Source organism: Akebia trifoliata, chromosome 3, assembly GCF_017979445.1.
Source record: "Akebia trifoliata isolate Shusen 1 chromosome 3, ASM1797944v1, whole genome shotgun sequence".
NCBI lineage: Eukaryota > Viridiplantae > Streptophyta > Magnoliopsida > Ranunculales > Lardizabalaceae > Akebia > Akebia trifoliata.
This window is the reverse complement of record NC_141377.1, coordinates 50,025,757-50,041,803: the sequence shown is the minus strand read 5'-3', so window position 1 is coordinate 50,041,803 and position 16,047 is coordinate 50,025,757. Positions and strand designations below refer to the sequence as shown.

The 16,047-nt window shown below is 35.1% G+C and overlaps 2 protein-coding genes across 3 annotated transcripts; both read left to right on the top strand.

Moving 5' to 3' along the window:
• The first annotated feature begins 378 nt into the window (after positions 1–378).
• LOC147407697 (uncharacterized) lies at positions 379–4,010 on the top strand. Its single transcript, XM_086432627.1, has 7 exons — positions 379–620; positions 778–821; positions 2,247–2,590; positions 2,696–3,159; positions 3,374–3,437; positions 3,576–3,799; positions 3,905–4,010. The coding sequence occupies exons 3-7, from the start codon at positions 2,480–2,482 to the stop codon at positions 4,008–4,010; spliced, it is 969 nt and encodes a 322-aa protein (XP_086288753.1). The 5' UTR covers positions 379–620; positions 778–821; positions 2,247–2,479.
• Positions 4,011–4,252: 242 nt separating this feature from the next.
• Positions 4,253–14,945, top strand: LOC147407696 (putative disease resistance protein At4g19050). 2 transcript variants are annotated; one of them, XR_015176854.1, is made up of 5 exons: positions 4,253–4,574; positions 7,947–12,170; positions 13,956–14,027; positions 14,137–14,270; positions 14,437–14,945. XR_015176854.1 is itself a non-coding variant. In XM_086436386.1 (2 exons), exons 1-2 carry the CDS (start codon positions 4,402–4,404, stop codon positions 12,088–12,090), a joined length of 4,317 nt encoding a protein of 1,438 aa, XP_086292512.1. In that variant the 5' UTR covers positions 4,253–4,401; the 3' UTR covers positions 12,091–12,186. The 2 variants fall into 2 exon arrangements, 1 of the variants encoding a protein (XP_086292512.1); XM_086436386.1 differs by lacking the exons at positions 13,956–14,027; positions 14,137–14,270; positions 14,437–14,945 and having other exon boundaries at positions 7,947–12,186.
• The last annotated feature ends 1,102 nt before the right edge of the window (positions 14,946–16,047 follow it).

Below are 16,047 nucleotides of genomic sequence, written 5' to 3'. Positions count from 1 at the left end.
TACATTCAATTTAATCATCTGATTAAAAGAGTATTTTTTCCTAATAAACAATCAATCTTGAGACAAGATAAATTTATCGGACTTAAAAATCAATTTGAAACCTCTTTTGCTGAGTCAGTAGGTGGGCTTGTTTTATACAAAACACTTCTAAAGACTGTCCCCACACTATTTTAAAGACCGCTTTGTTAAATTTTTTTTTTTAAATTTTTTTTCTTTTTATCTCTGGCTTTTGAGCTTTGTTGGACTCCTGTCTCTCCTTTGTGGAGTTGTCCTGTAAGCTTTTGCTTTAGTCGGTGAGGGGCCTTTAAACCTCCAAATTTCCATTAAAAAAACAAAAAAAAGCCAAAATCATTTTATAAATAAATTATGATTTAGTGTTCTTTTTTCTTTAAATGAACAATGTACCAAAAAAACACCAAAATTTTGGCATATTCGATGCACGATTGGGAGATTCACCCTTCTTTAATTTTTTATTAATTGGGGTGTAATAAGTAAAAATTGGTATGCCAATAACAGCTCTGAATTATTTGGTTGAGGTAATTTATCTCTGGTCATCGTTCTCAGTCTTCTCTTCTCTGAGTGTGTGCGAGAACCATATTTGGGGCCAACATATATTACAGGTCAGTAGCTGTGTCTCTGTTAATTTTGGATGATTCAAACAAAACTACGTAAATTATAATTTTTATTTTATTTTTCAAAAACCAGGTTTAGGGAAATTTTATTTATTTATTTATAATAATAAGCTAAGAAAAATTATTTATATGGTCCATTGAACAGCCATTAATGCAACTGTGTATTCGACGATCGTGATCCCTTTAAAGGTAAGTTAAAAACCTAAACTCATCATAATAACTACAAATTTCCGCAACAAAATCCATCATCATCAACAGATGGTTGAGATTCTACCGATTTCCAAGAAAATTTTATCCCTAAGAAATCACTACTGATATTTAGAAAATTTGTATTTATTTTCTTCAATAGCTCAACATGGAGAGCTAAATCTTGAGCTGAGGTTGGAGAAGTCCGAACCGAGATATGCCGTTAACAAAAGGAAAATACTAGCCTCAACCCAAGGTTGAGCCTCTACATCAAACTGATGGTTGGGATGTTATGGATTTTCAAGAAAAATGTATCCATATAAAAAAAAAAAAAAAGTGTACTAATCCCTAGAATATCTTGTCCTATTTTCAAGAATCGATTGAAATTTCCATGCATTCAATTTCCTAGAATTTTTTTGGACTTTTTTTGTTACCTTTGTGTCTCCGTTTGTGTCATTCCTGCATTTTCCTTATTTTTAATGGAAGATACCATTATTTTTAAAACTACAAAAACAAACCTGAAGCGGCTATTGAAGAGCCATTTTTTGGCAAAACTTGAAAAACCTACTCTCGAATGATAGGTTTTTAAAGTTAGACATGAAAAACTTACCATTCAAGAGTAGGTTTTTCAAAAACCTTGACTCGGACAAGATTTAAACTATGACTCAGTCTCGTTCACGGACGAGTCAAGATGTCAAAATGAGTTTTAGGACTTTCTGAGGGGTGGTGCCTGGGACTGTGGGATTAGTCCCACCCAAAGGGTGAGTTCTTTAATTTTAGTATCGAATTCAACGGTAATGCCCAAATGGTGTATTGTGGGAAGGTTTTTTCACAGTATCGAGTTCAAAAATTACCATCGAACTCAAATAATTATTGCAGAATTTGACAGTAATTAAAAATGAACTCGACGCTGTAAAAATCTAGCCAATCACCTTCTTCAACCAAAAATCATGGAAAAACCATAAAAAAATGACAAAACAATTTCTATTTTCAGTTTCAAGGCTAATAACTTCTAAAGATCTGATTTTTATGGATACAAAACTAAAAAATCGAAAAAAACCATAAGTTTCACGTACTTCTTCAATCTGAACTAAAACATCCCTCGAAAAATGCTTTATCAAGGTTCATAGAGATTCTTCGATGAAAATTGATGCTCAGAAATTACGATTAGATATCTGGAAATGGGTTTCTTCTTCGCAATAGTAGTGAGTTCTAGAGTTATGGTAGTTTGGGAATTTCGAATGACGAAACAGCTTCAAAAACTTGTGGACTATTTAGAAAATGTCCCTCCGCCCGGGTCTTTTAAGTAATTTTCCCTAAATTTAAGTGCTTGGCAGGCAAAAATGTAGTAGTGGTATTAGTTATAATATGCATTAAGTCCTTACTGTATATCTTATATTTTGTTCACTGTATTAATGTGCAATTCAGGTGAATTGAAAACCATACTGAAATCACGTACAAGTCCCAAGCATGTCTTCATCTGCCTATTCATAGCACAATTTGGATGAACCCGATCCCGATGCTGAGGTCTGTTTCTAAGTAGAAGAGGAACGATATTGAATAGAGGTAATAATTATGAAATCGAGTTGAGTAAAGAAGTTAAAGAGCATAGCAGGTTCAACGCTGAGTCGTAGGTAGAAGAGGCAGCCACAGTTACTGGGATGATGCCAATGGAGTATGTAGAGAGAAAAATCAACTTTAGTACTGTCAGGGATGATAGTTTGAATGATAATACTTCAAAGGAATATGGCCTCGAGGAGATATTGCGACTGGTAAGTAACATATATTTATAAATTGCATGACCAAAAATCTTAGATGATTTACATATTTTACAAAAGAAATAAATGCTTATATTTCAGTTGAATGGTAAATTGCAGCGCCATTTAGTATTCCGCTTCACAGAGTGGTTTCGACCCTTAATAGGTGATGTACTTTCCCAAGACGTAAATCTAGCAAAGTTTGAGGAACTTGCAATAGAAGGAGTCAGTGAGATTGTTGTTAGCAATGAACTTTTGCAAGAAAACAGTTTAGCAGAGTTTAAGCAACATCCAGTGAAAGGAATCAGTACTGAGATTGTTGTTAGCAATGTACCTTCCCAAGAAGAAAATCTATCAAAGGTCGAGGAACTCACAATGGAAGGAGTTAGTGAGATTGTTAATGTCAATGAATTTTCCCAAGAAGGAGACAATGAGATTGTTGTTCACAATCTACCAGAGTTTGAGGAACTCGCAGTGGAAGGAGTCAAAGAGATTGTTATTTGCAATATACCACCCCAAGGAGAAAAACGAGAGAAGTTTGAGGAACTCACATTGGAAGGAAATAGGCCTCCAATTGAGCAAAGGTGAAAATTATTTGAATTATTTTTAGTGGGCAACAATCATATTGCTATTCTGCTAAGAACTTTTAATCTCATATTTATCCATACTTCTATTGATAGGGATGATCACCAATTGAGCAAAGGTGAAAATTATTTGAATTATTTTTAGTGGGCAACAATCATATTGCTATTCTGCTAAGAACTTTAATCTCATATTTATTCATACTTCTATTGATAGGGATGATCACCATTTGATGCAATACAAGAACGACAACAACAACAATGGGGAGACTTTAAGATTGGTAAGTATTTGACTTATTTAGTTTACATAACTGTAATTTGTTCGAGAAACCTATGAATAAATTTTTTTATAAGCATGCATGATAACATTGCAATTGCAGTGCCATCTAATATACCACTCTACTAACATACTTTCCCAGGAAGAAAATCTAGCAAAGTTTGAGGAATTCGCACTGGAAGGAGTCCGTGAAATCTTTTTTAGCAATGCACTTTCCCAAGAAGAGAATCTCGTTAAGTTTGAGGAACTCGCGGTGGAAGGAGGAGTCAGTGAGATTGTTGTTAACAATATACCAGACCAAGGAGAAAATCTTGAGAAGTTTGAGCAACTTGCATTGGAAGGAAATAGACCTCCAATTGAGCAAAGGTGAAAATTATTTGAATTATTTTTAGTGGGCAACAATGTAATAATTAATAATCCTTTTGCTATTCAACTTTAATCTCATATGTATTTTCATACTCCTAATGATAGGGATGATCATCTGAAAGACCATCATTCAATGCAATACAGGAATGACAACAACGACAATGGGGAGACTTCAAGACTGGTAAGTACTTTCCTTTTGCAGTTTACATAACTGTAATTTGATCGAGAAACCTATGAATAAAAATGCTTATAAGCACACGTGATCACATACTTGTCCAGGAAGAAAATCTGGCAAAGTTTGAGGAGTTCGGTCAGGGAGGAATCATTGAGACTGCTACATCTTTTACACCAGGGGGCGTGAGAGGAAGTGTTGAACAACAAAACCAAAGTATCATAGAACATACAAATGTATGTGAAGGTGATGCAAAAGGTGGTGACGGTCACATTGAATATCCCAATGCTGCTGGTTATCCAGACCCTAACAATGACTCTGATAATGAGATTGAACAAATTAAGGTTGATGCCATAACAAATCAAAGACAGGACGCTCCCTTACTCAGTCAGGTAAGGCAATTGAGAGCCCTTCAACCAGCCAACCTAGCATGAAACAGCCATCAATCGAACTTGCCAAGGAAGAAATTGAAATGGATCAGACTACATGCAATAAGAATGAGACCTTGTCTGCTAGATGTGGCACTCCAAATGTGGATTCAGGAATTTCACCATCAACGTCTGTTCAACAACAAGAAGAAAATAGGCCTTCTAATAATCTTAGGTAAAAATTTATTTGAATTCAATTTATAGTGAATATGATCTGTGATGTGATTTATACAACCCTTGCATGCTAGTAGGTACAATAAATTAAGATATCTGCTATTGGCACCCCTACTTTTACTTATTACACCCCAATTTCATAAATTATCTATCACACCACCCCAATTAAAGATTAAAACACTCCATTCAAACCTTAAAAAGGTTTGGCTCAAATTATTATCTCAACATTACAACACTCGTTCCAACAATTTCAGTAGTTGTGTTTATGATTATGATTAGGATTAGGCTCATATAAAATCATAAACAAAAAAAATAAAAATCTAGGAATATTTTTTTTGAGAGAAAGGTTATTGGCACCCCAACTTTTACTTATTCTCAACGATTTACTTATTTTCTTTATTTTTAATTGGAGTGTAATAAGTAACAGTTGGGGTGCCAATAGCAGCAACTCTCTAAATTAAAGGGTGATTTAGACAATCCTCCCATATTTTGGTCGATATTATAGATACCCTTGTGTTTTCAAACTGATGACATGCTTCCCTTGCATAAAGCTCTAAAATTTTCAAGCTCTTCAGCCTCTACATTGGAGTTCATTTAGAGAGTCGCAATGAACTCTAGAAACTCCAGTTCCCTCATTGTAGAAAACTCTTAAGATTTTTCTACATAAAATTCCACAGAAATCCTATCTTACTTTGAGCTTTGAAGGTTGAATAGATAGAATCATAAGGTTGAAGATAAGGGTTAAATTTTTACTCAAAAGGTTGAAGTGACTGGTTTTGAGAAGCTGAAAAGCTCTAGGGTTTTAGCTAAAGGATGAAGACAAGGGCATTTGAGTCTTTTTTTTTCTTCTCATTAGTCTATTAAGAAGACTGAGATCAGGGGAGAATGTCATCAGTTTCAAAAGACGGGGATATTTCTAATATTCAACAAAACCCGGGGGGGGGGGGGGAGGGGTGGACATATCTAAATCGCCTTGAGTTAAATGAGTTACAACATACATAATGCTACAGTTTCTTCATTAACTAAATATAGGACCACAGAATAAACACTCAAATAAGATGACTATGATCACCCAATTAGTTTTTGGTTCATTCTTGTGGGATGTGGCCCCAACACATGACTCAAAGATTGAGAAACTACTGAGACAATATACTTTTCAAAATAATTAGCAATTCATGTCTATTACTGATTTAAAAATTATTATTCTTTTTAATTGGCTATAGGTCATAATAGCAAAATACCCTAATTATCCCTGTTATTGATGATTTATTTCGGAGTAAAGCCATTTTTTTTCCTTCGAAATATAATGGAAGTGTGGAATCATAAAAACCACTGACACATGTGAGCACTAATGTAAGGAAAAATTACTTAATGCACCATGCGAAAGGGACTTCTTCCTAAGTCTCCCCCCTTACTTTTGGGTGGTATCTCGATAGTTTAGTTAGTAAGGGCCCGTGTGGATACAGGAGCTAGAAGTACTTAGAACATAAGTACTTTCATAAGTACTTTTTGAAGTATTGTTTGGAGTAGGTGGATAACTATTGTGTGTTTAGATGCAGGTTCTGAAAAGTACTATCAGAAGTACTTTTAATAGAATTTTGTGTTTGGAAACTGTTTTGGATTCTGTTAAAATGATCAAAATGCCCTTATAAGTATCAATTACTATTTTTAACATTATAACTCAACAAATTATTCTTCTAAAGAAATAAAAGTTATTGTTTTTATCCATAAAAACTAATATAAACACCCAATAATTATTAACATATAGAAGATATTGTGTGCAAATATACACAACCACTAAAAATATGAAGAAGCTTTCACTACATCAATGGATAGTAAATTTATGTGTAATTGTTTACATCCATCTTGCAATAAGAAAATTTCAACCATGGTTAGAATGCTCATGAATAAATCATTGAGTGAGCAATTTGGGGAGTTAGAAATCCAAATTCAAATGCTACACTAAAAGGTTACCACCACATCAATGGATAATAATAAAATATTATTTAATTGCATTTTTGAGGGTATGCTTGTAATTTTCAAAATTTATGAAGGGCATACTTGTCCCAAATGCTACACCAAAAAGTTACTACCATATCAATGGATAGTAATATAGTATTACTGCAATTGCATTTTTGAGGGTATGCTTGTAATTTTCAAAATTTATGAGGGGTATACTTGTTCCAAATGTTACACCAAAAGGCTACCACCATATCAATGGATAGTAATATAATATTATTCCATTTGGCTTTTTGAGGATAGGTTTGTAATTTTTAAAATTTATGAGGGGCATACTTGTCCCAATCCCGTCATTTTGACAATGTTTTGTGGCTTCGCGCAAGAGTAGTTTAGAGAAGTAGCACTTTCGGTACTCCATGAAAAAGCACTAAAATGACTCCACAATAAAGTAATTTTTTCCAGGAGTTATTTATCCAAACACCTTTAAAGTGCTTCTGACTCCCCGCAAAAGTCATAAGTACTTAGAAAAGTCAATCCACACAGGCCCTAAACTTTTGTTTCATAAATAGTTTTAAAAATGCCTAAAATACTCTTTTCTCTCTCCTCTTTTAACATACCTTGTTTTTTTTTTAATGGTGATTACAATCCATTCTGATGACTTGTGACAAAGAATGACGATTGAAGACTGATATACTCCTAACATGCAGATGTAACTTGAAATCTATTTCAATGATTTCCAACAATAAATTATGAATAAAAAACGACATACTCATAGTTTTATTTAATCCTTTTGTGTTTTTTTTTTTCATGAATTCATTAAAAGTATGATAAATTTTCTTTTCTTTTTTAAGATTTCTTATTTTTATATATTTAAAATTATTTAATAAATACAAATTGGTCCAACTGAACTGAACCTAGGGATGTTTGGTTTTTAATATGGGTGTGGATCCTATGTGATACGTTTTTCTTGCAGTTTTGTGTAGTGAATTTTGATGGTTGAAGGAGTGTCACATTAAAAATACGCAAAAATCCATCCATTAGAAATGAAAGTTCAAGGATCGTTCACTTTCAAATATTTAGATCGGCCTCAAAAATTGTTTTTTTGCTTCGACTTTTTTTTAATCTGATCTACACAATGATCGAATACACTTTTGAGGTGTTAGTTTTTCTTTTTAATGTCTGAATCTCAGTCATTTAAAATCCACTACAGGAAACCACAGGAAAAAGTACTCGAGAGGATCCCCTTTTAAAACCATTGCTTCGAATTTACCATAATCTTTTCCTTGGGATCATCAATTGGGTCATTGTCATAAAACTATTTGTATTTTCCAAAATTCAGAAAAAAAAATCACCAAAATTCTTTGTACTTTTCTTTTCCTTAGCATGTATAAATTTGTTGTTGTTATTGTTGTAGTTTGGAGTTGAATGATCGACCAACTTCCGACATAGCTCTTGAAGGGGAGCCATCGTCACTATCAACGGAAACTGTCAAAACAGCAGAAAAAAACAAATGGGAAGTGGTCCGATGGTTAAGAGAAAATGATGCTCAAATTGTTAAAATTGATGGGGATGAAGGAAGCGGGAGGACATGGACAGCACGGCAAGTGATGCACACTGCAGTTGAGACTGGTCTCTTCAACATTGTCATCTGGCTAAATGTGCCAGATGTGGGCTTCTCATATGATTATTGCTTCCAAGATATGATGATGGAAATAATAGATCAGTTAAATCTATCTTCAACCACCACGAGTAGGGCCGTTCAAGAAATGACTGAGAAGAGCTTACGACATAATATCTCTGAGACACTTGCAGAGAGGAGTTTTTTGCTGATTTTAGATGACGTAAAGCACTTTTCTTTAAAGGATCTGGATAAATTAGGAGTCCCACCACCTTCCAGCAGGCGACGAAATAAATCATCCAAGGTTTTATTCATTGGAAGTAAAAACGTCCCTTCGAAAATATCCTCCGATAGGGTCCTTTCTCTGTATCCCTTGCTCTTTGCTGAAGCCTGGTTATTGTTCTGCGACAAAGCTGGGGTAGCATTTGATTCTCCCTTAGCTAAAGCTTTAGTCAGTGACTGTAAAGGTGTGCCCCTGAAAATTATCATGCTAGCTGGAGCCATGAGAAACATCAAGGGAGATACTACTAGCCCGACGACATTGGGGGATAAATTGGAAATGGTGTATAATCTAAGAACCATTAACTTATTGAGTATAACAGAAATTAGTTGCGCGATGTTACCCAGCCAGGCCATGAAAGATTGCTTCTTGTACTGCACACTCTATCCAAAGTACCATCATATCAATGTCAAAGGGTTGATCACATCTTGGATAATAGAAGGATTTCTAGAAGGATTCAATTGTTTGGAGGATGCATACGAGAAAGGCCAACATATATTGAAGGAGCTATTAGATCGTTATCTACTATTTAAAACAGATGACGATCACGTGATAGCGAATGACAACCTACACTACACGGGCAAGAATTATATCTTAGAACACGAAAGAAGTGATACAATATTGGCAAAAGCTGGTGTGAGGTTAACTTTTTCTTCACTATATACAGAGAAGGATAGCTTCAGGAAAATCTATCTGATGGATGGGACGAGTTTGCAAACCAAGTACCTTGATTGTCCAGAATTCCCCAAATCCTCAACACTGCTGCTTCATGGAGAGAATATTGAAGGTGAAATCCCAGATGCATTCTTTCAGAAAATGCAGACGCTTAGAGTTCTCACCCTTCCCCATGTTGGAATGAGGTTTCTGCCATCATCCCTTTCTAATTTGAAGGGGCTTAGTGTGCTTGTCTTAAGAGGTTGTGGCAATTTGGAGTACTTGAACTACATACGAGGCCTCAGTAGTCTATATGTGCTTTGTCTTTCGGGTGCTCACGCCTTGAAGAAAATCCCAGATGACTTCTTTGAGACTATGCATTACCTTCAAGCCCTCGACCTCTCAGACACCCATATTAAACACTTACCTTCTTCTCTTTCCAACCTTTACAACCTCTGCCATCTCATCCTAAGAGGTTGTTCATACTTGGAAGAACTGCCACATCTGAAAGCAGCTAAACAACTTCAGGTGCTCGATCTATCAGGTGCAAGTGCTTTGAGAAAAATTGACGATCGATTCTTTGAGGATAAGATTTCCCTTGAACTAGTTGACCTCTCTGGAACCGTGTTAGACTGTTTACCATCCATTTCCAACCTAAAACACATCAAATACCTCTCACTAAGAGGTTGTTCACACATTGACACACTGCCGTGTCTGGAAGCACTTAATTCACTCAAAGTGGTTGATCTTTCGGGTGCTAGTGCACTGAGGAAATTCCAAGACAAATCCTTTAGACCTAATGTTAAACTATATATACTCGACTTATCTGGAACCCAGATTGTACAACTATCATCCCTTCCCCAATGTTCCAGTCTTTGTCAACTTTTTCTTAGACGTTGTTCCAACTTAGAGACTCTCCCACCCTTACCTAGGAACCTTGAGCTGCTTGATCTTTCGGGTTCCACTGCTTTTAAGAAATTTCAACATGAATTCCTTGAACCACTTCAAATACTCAATCTTTCAGAAACTCGGATTGTAAATCTACCACCCTTTCCAACATCAAGTAGAATTCGTCATCTCTTACTAAGAGGTTGTTTGAATTTACAGACACTACCACCATTGGGAGATCTTGGAAGACTGCAAGAGATTGATCTTTCAGGTTCTACTGCATTCCAAAAATTCAAAGATGAATCCTTTGGGTCTTTCCTCCTAATACTCAACCTTTCTGAAACTCAAGTTGCACAGTTACCGTCCCTTTCGAATTGCAAGAGTCTCTCCCAACTATTATTAAGAGGTTGTTTGAAACTAGAGGTACTGCAAAATTTGCATCCACTTACAGAACTTGAGGTTCTTGATCTTTCTGGCGCTACTGCTTTCAAGCAACTCCAAGATGAATCCTTCGGGCAGAAGAATAACCTTAAAAAATTGGATTTGTCTGGAACCCAAGTTGAACAACTACCATCCCTTTCTAAATGCACGGGTCTCTCCCACTTATTATTAAGAGGTTGTTTGAAACTAAAGGCATTGGAAAACTTAGACGTGGTAACAAAACTTGAGGTGCTTGATCTTTCTGGTGCTACAGTTTTCGGGCAATTCCCAGATGACTCCTTTGAGCAGAAGACTGGCCTTCAGAAATTGGATCTGTCTGGGACCCAAGTCGAAAACCTACGATTCCTTTCCAAATGCAGTGGACTATCTCAACTATTACTGAGAGGTTGCTTGAAAATAGAGACACTGCCACCTTTGGAAGCTCTTACAAGACTCGAGGTGCTCAATCTTTCCGGTGCTACCTCTTTTAGGCGATTCCCAGAAGAATTCTTCGCGCAGAAGAATGGCCTTAAAGAATTGAATCTGTCTGGAACCCTAATTGAAGAGCTATCATCCCTTTCAAACTGCAGCAGACTCTCTCGACTATTACTAAAAGGTTTCTCGAAACTACGAACACTTCCACCTTTGCAAGCATTTAAAAGACTGGAGGAGCTCAATCTTTTTGGAGCTACTGCTTTCAGGCGATTCCCAGATGAACCTTTTGGGCAGAAGAATGAAAATAGACAATTGGATCTGTCTGGAATCCATGTTGGAAGACCTTGTATAAATGTAACAATAAGCAATCCTGACATTTTCAGCTATATTGGCAAGAACTCCGATCAATTGTGGGAAAAAGCCTTCCAACGGTTCCATATATGTTTGTGTTCTCTTGAAGAACAACGAAAAGAGGAAGACATTTTCTTTCAGGAGAAGGAAATCATCTTCAAAGATATCTACTACACTCAGACCAGGTGGCTTCCTCAGTCAACAGAGCCTGATAAATGTTTAGAGATTCGTGGCTTTCAAAGCTTTCCTAGTGGTATTGAGGCAGTCCTCAATCGTGTGGAGCTTTTATATTTAAAGAAGAATGCATTCATTACACGGTTGTCGGATATAGGTGCTGAAAATGTTAAGAAATTGAAAGAATGTTGGATAGACAGTTGTGATGGAATGGATAGTGTATTTTATGGAGATGAGACAGAAGAGAATGTGGCACTGGGAAGAAGTTTACAAAACCTTGGGGTCTCAAATCTTTCTGAATTAAGGACTTTGTGCAAAGGGGTATTACGATCTGGGAGCTTTACATGTCTTAAAAAGTTATATATAGATTGCTGCCCAAGCCTCATCAATGTCTTCTCTTCAGGCCTGGAGCTAAAAAACCTTGAAACACTTCAGATCAAATTTTGTGATGAAATTGAGTGTGTATTTGGAGAAATGGTATTGGGGGAAAGTGCACTCCCAAGGTTAAGCAAGTTGATTCTTTGGAGACTTTCGGAATTGAAGTGTATCTGTGGTGGAGTGTTGCCATCTCTAAAAAACCTCAAAGTTGGAGGGTGTCCAAAACTGCTGACACTCCCACTTGAAATAAACGGAACCAGTCATTCTCAAGTAGAGATTGAAGGAGAGCTGGAATGGTGGGAGGAATTGAAACGGGAAGATGTAGGAATCAAGTTCCATCTCCATTTTAAACAATTGTGATGGAGTTGGTGGTCCTACACACAACAATATAAGAATCTTTGAGGAGCTCCGTAGCGCATTTCCACAACTTTGAACATCAGGTTTGCCATGCACTACCTTTTGAACCTTTTGGTTTACATTGAAAAGCTCCGTAATTTTGATTTGTTTTTCATCTTTTTTTGGTAAAAATAGGATTCTTGATTTTTTTTTGGTTGTTTTTTGGTTGAGGATTCATATGGGATCTTGTTGCAACATGCTTAGTTTAATTCTAGTTGTATTAATTCTGTTGCATCTAGACCAATTTTTGAAGTAGAATAGGTTCTATATTGTTTTTCAACAGAAGTGGTATATCTCAGTGCAGTGTCCACAGTTTAGGTGACGAATGAATTTTGATAATAATAATAATGATGTATGTAAGATATTTTGGTTTTTGAGCTTTAAAGTTGTAGCCTTTGATGTGGACCTGTAGATCTTTTGTAAGTTTCTTACTCTCTTTTATTTTTATTTTCAACTATGTTCCATGTTTTTATAGTCGGTAAGTCTTTATCATGAGTTTCGGTGTTGGCCTGACCAAATGCAACTATTTTTGCTGAAATAAATTAAAAAAATTTGTGCATGATGGGGTTCAACATCTGTTTTTGAGATTTTATACAAAAAAATTATGCATTAAGTATGATAGCAAGCTGCAGATTTTGAGTTTGATACACTACTTTTGAACTTCAAAAGTTTGTGCTGTGAACTATTCATCCAAATTTATTGAAATCAAATTGAAGTGTTCATGTTGATTACACTTCTCAAGATTGTTTCAATCATACCCTCTAATCCCAGCCTGATTTGTGATTGTTGATTCATTTGAATGACATCTTGGTCCTTGTTTTTCTGGAATTGGAACCATTTATCTAACCTGCATCCTCAAGCTTGTATATCGAATATTGGAGCATAAGATGCATATTATACGATATTCCTTACTTCAAAATTGTACTCTTTTAGATTTGAAATGGTCAAAGTTTGATGATGCTACAGTGGAAAAGATTTTAGCCTTCTCTTTTTTGATGCTTAGTGTGTAAGAGATGCATCATATTATGATGCATGAGATACATTGCATCATTGTCAATGTATCTCATAATAAAAGGAAGGTTGAGGTGGTGATTGAGAATAAAATATTTAATAAAATTAGGAATTATGGATAATTAATATATCTATATTAGGTTAGTTTCTAATATCTTGGTTGATGTAATCTCTATAAATACACTAATAGGGTTCATGTAATATTCATCCAAGAATTCTCAATAAAATCAGATTTCACACTTTCAACTGCTGATGCAGAATACCATTCCTTTTTGTTGGCCAAATTGTTTGCATCACCACCGGGTTAAGTCTGTATTAATGAGATAAGTGACTCAAAGATGCAAACAGGTTACTAACTCAGAAACCTTTTTGTGTTTCCTTCGGGTGATATATTTGGCTTAGCTCTCAAAAAGTTTATAGTTCAGGTAAATTACCATTTTGTGTGCTGAATATGGCGTAATCTTCCATGAAATGACCAAGGGGAAATTACCATTTATTGTTACCAAACATAGTGATGTTGAGAATTGCATATGTATGCTAGACCAAACTCCTTGGTTATTTCATGGAAGATTTGGGTCTTAAGTTATTGCTTGATATGCCCTAGAAAGGTTACAATTTACAACAAATTAACGATTATTAATTTAGAGTTGTTACTGAGAAGAGTTCTTCTACTGGACAGTGTTGTGACATAGCCCAACTGTTTTTTACCTATTGCTTTCTTTAGTTGTTATAATGTTATTCGTTCCGTTTATTCTGCTAATATGAGGCTGGTAATCCTCTGACTTTGGTCAACAATTCACTGGGCTGAAAAATTCCAGTTAACAATTCATTTCTACAAAGGTTCTACGAAGTTGTCTACTGGATTTCTTTCTTCTTATCTAACTCTTTAGGTAAGATGTTAAGCTGTTATTTGCTTCTTTCCATTAATTGAGTGAATAAGTATAATGGGTTTTTGAGATTTTTCTTCTTGAATGTTTACATTTTTATTGGCTGTTTTAGGTCTACAAGTGTTAGGATCATCCAATTTCTGCTGTTGGGAGAAATCTCATAATATTCAAGTCTTTCTTTTGTATTTGCAAACACATTTGACAACCTTACCGGGTCGGGGTTGACATTTATCTTATATCTGCTCTGTAAGCTCTTCTCATAAACTTGATATGTCTATTTATTTTCCCATTTGTCTTATATAATCTTGTTATATATATCTATGTGCATGCTCTCCACACCAACTATTTGAATTGATCATCTAATTTCGTCTCATAATCTCATTGATTTATATTTCTTCTTCATTGTGAGCAGCACGTAGGACGGCAGGACATCACTTTGATCGCCAAAGAGGGTGCAACTTGTATAACCTTGTCAATTAGTATTTGGGATGGGACACCTTCAATAAAGAATAAGCTTAGTCTAGCAATTCCCTTTACGACAATGAAATGAGAATACATTTATATACCAGAAACAACACGGGGTCTATCCAAATATTTGCTGCTCTCATTCATCAGTGTTACGAAGTCTGCCATCAAACTATTTAATTGTGCATAAGCAATGGCGTATGCTGCAACTATTTAAGTCCCTGTGGAGAATTGCATTTAATTGGTGAGGAACACTAACTTTGTCTAAAATAATTTCTTGCCAAGAAATCAGCTGCCTGATTTGTTTCTCTCCATGAGAACTCAATCTTTGTCATGGAGAACTTCCTTCTCAGATCTGAGTTTTTCTTAGATTGGTTACATGGTTCCACTCAAATGTTGCTTCTTGAAGCTTGAAGATTTTAGACTCCACCATGTTGTGTAAAGCTGAGGGGAACACCAACTCGGGGATTCGGTTGAACGCAAAATCCTTATCTTAGTGTCATTTTGATGTCAAGATCAAGATCTAAAGAATTGTTAATCCCATTTGCTTCCATAAAGGGCCATCAACTCCACACTTTGGAAGTGCTTTTCAAATTTTTATGGTGGAATATTTTTTGGTTTGATTCATCAATTGATGGGTTTTACCAGCATTGAGCTCACCACTATTTATTTTTGAGTTCAATATTTTTATTGTTGAACTTAACAATAAAAGTTGGTGAGCTCAACAATAGAAAGTGGTGAGTTCAACAATAAAAATATTGAACTCGACAATAAATAAAGCTTGACACTAGGGAAAATATATATATATATAATCTCAACTTCATTCTTAATTTTTTTTTTTTTTGGTTATAAACCGTCAAAATAAATAAAAAATACATCTAAATGTTCAATATAAGAAGTATATCATTTACATTTGTCATTCATTATAAAAAAATCATTAGAAATGATTGGTATCACCATTGGAAAACCTAAGTATATGAAGAAGATGAAAAATTGGTAGATTGGGTATTTCAAAAATATTATAACCTGAGATGGGGTTGATTGGTTGAAGGATTGTTAAGGGAAAAGAAAATTTACTAATTGGATTATTAAGAGAAGCCCTAAAATTTATGGACTAAGTAGAAAGAAATCCTTCAACTAGGGTCCTTTTAAGTAAATTTTCAAATATTTATTTTCTTTACAAATGATATTCTTCTTTAGATCACATACATCATTATGAATAAGGTTAAGAGTATCAAAAGTTTGATCTATTGATTTAAAAGATTTTCTAACAATTTTAGTTTAGGTTCAAATTTAACATTTCTCAATGTTGTCAACATAACAATTAAAATTTAAATTAAGATTAGACATGTTCTTTATGAATTTATATTTAGAAAAATGCTGAAATGACACAAAGGGAGACACAAATGTGACAAAAATGACGTGGTGACGCACACATAACCGTAGATGCTTTTTACTCGTATCTCGTGAAAAAGCATCTACAGTAATATATGCGCGACACCACATCATTTTGTCACCTTTGTGTCACCCCAACACGACTCTTATATTTAACATGTCC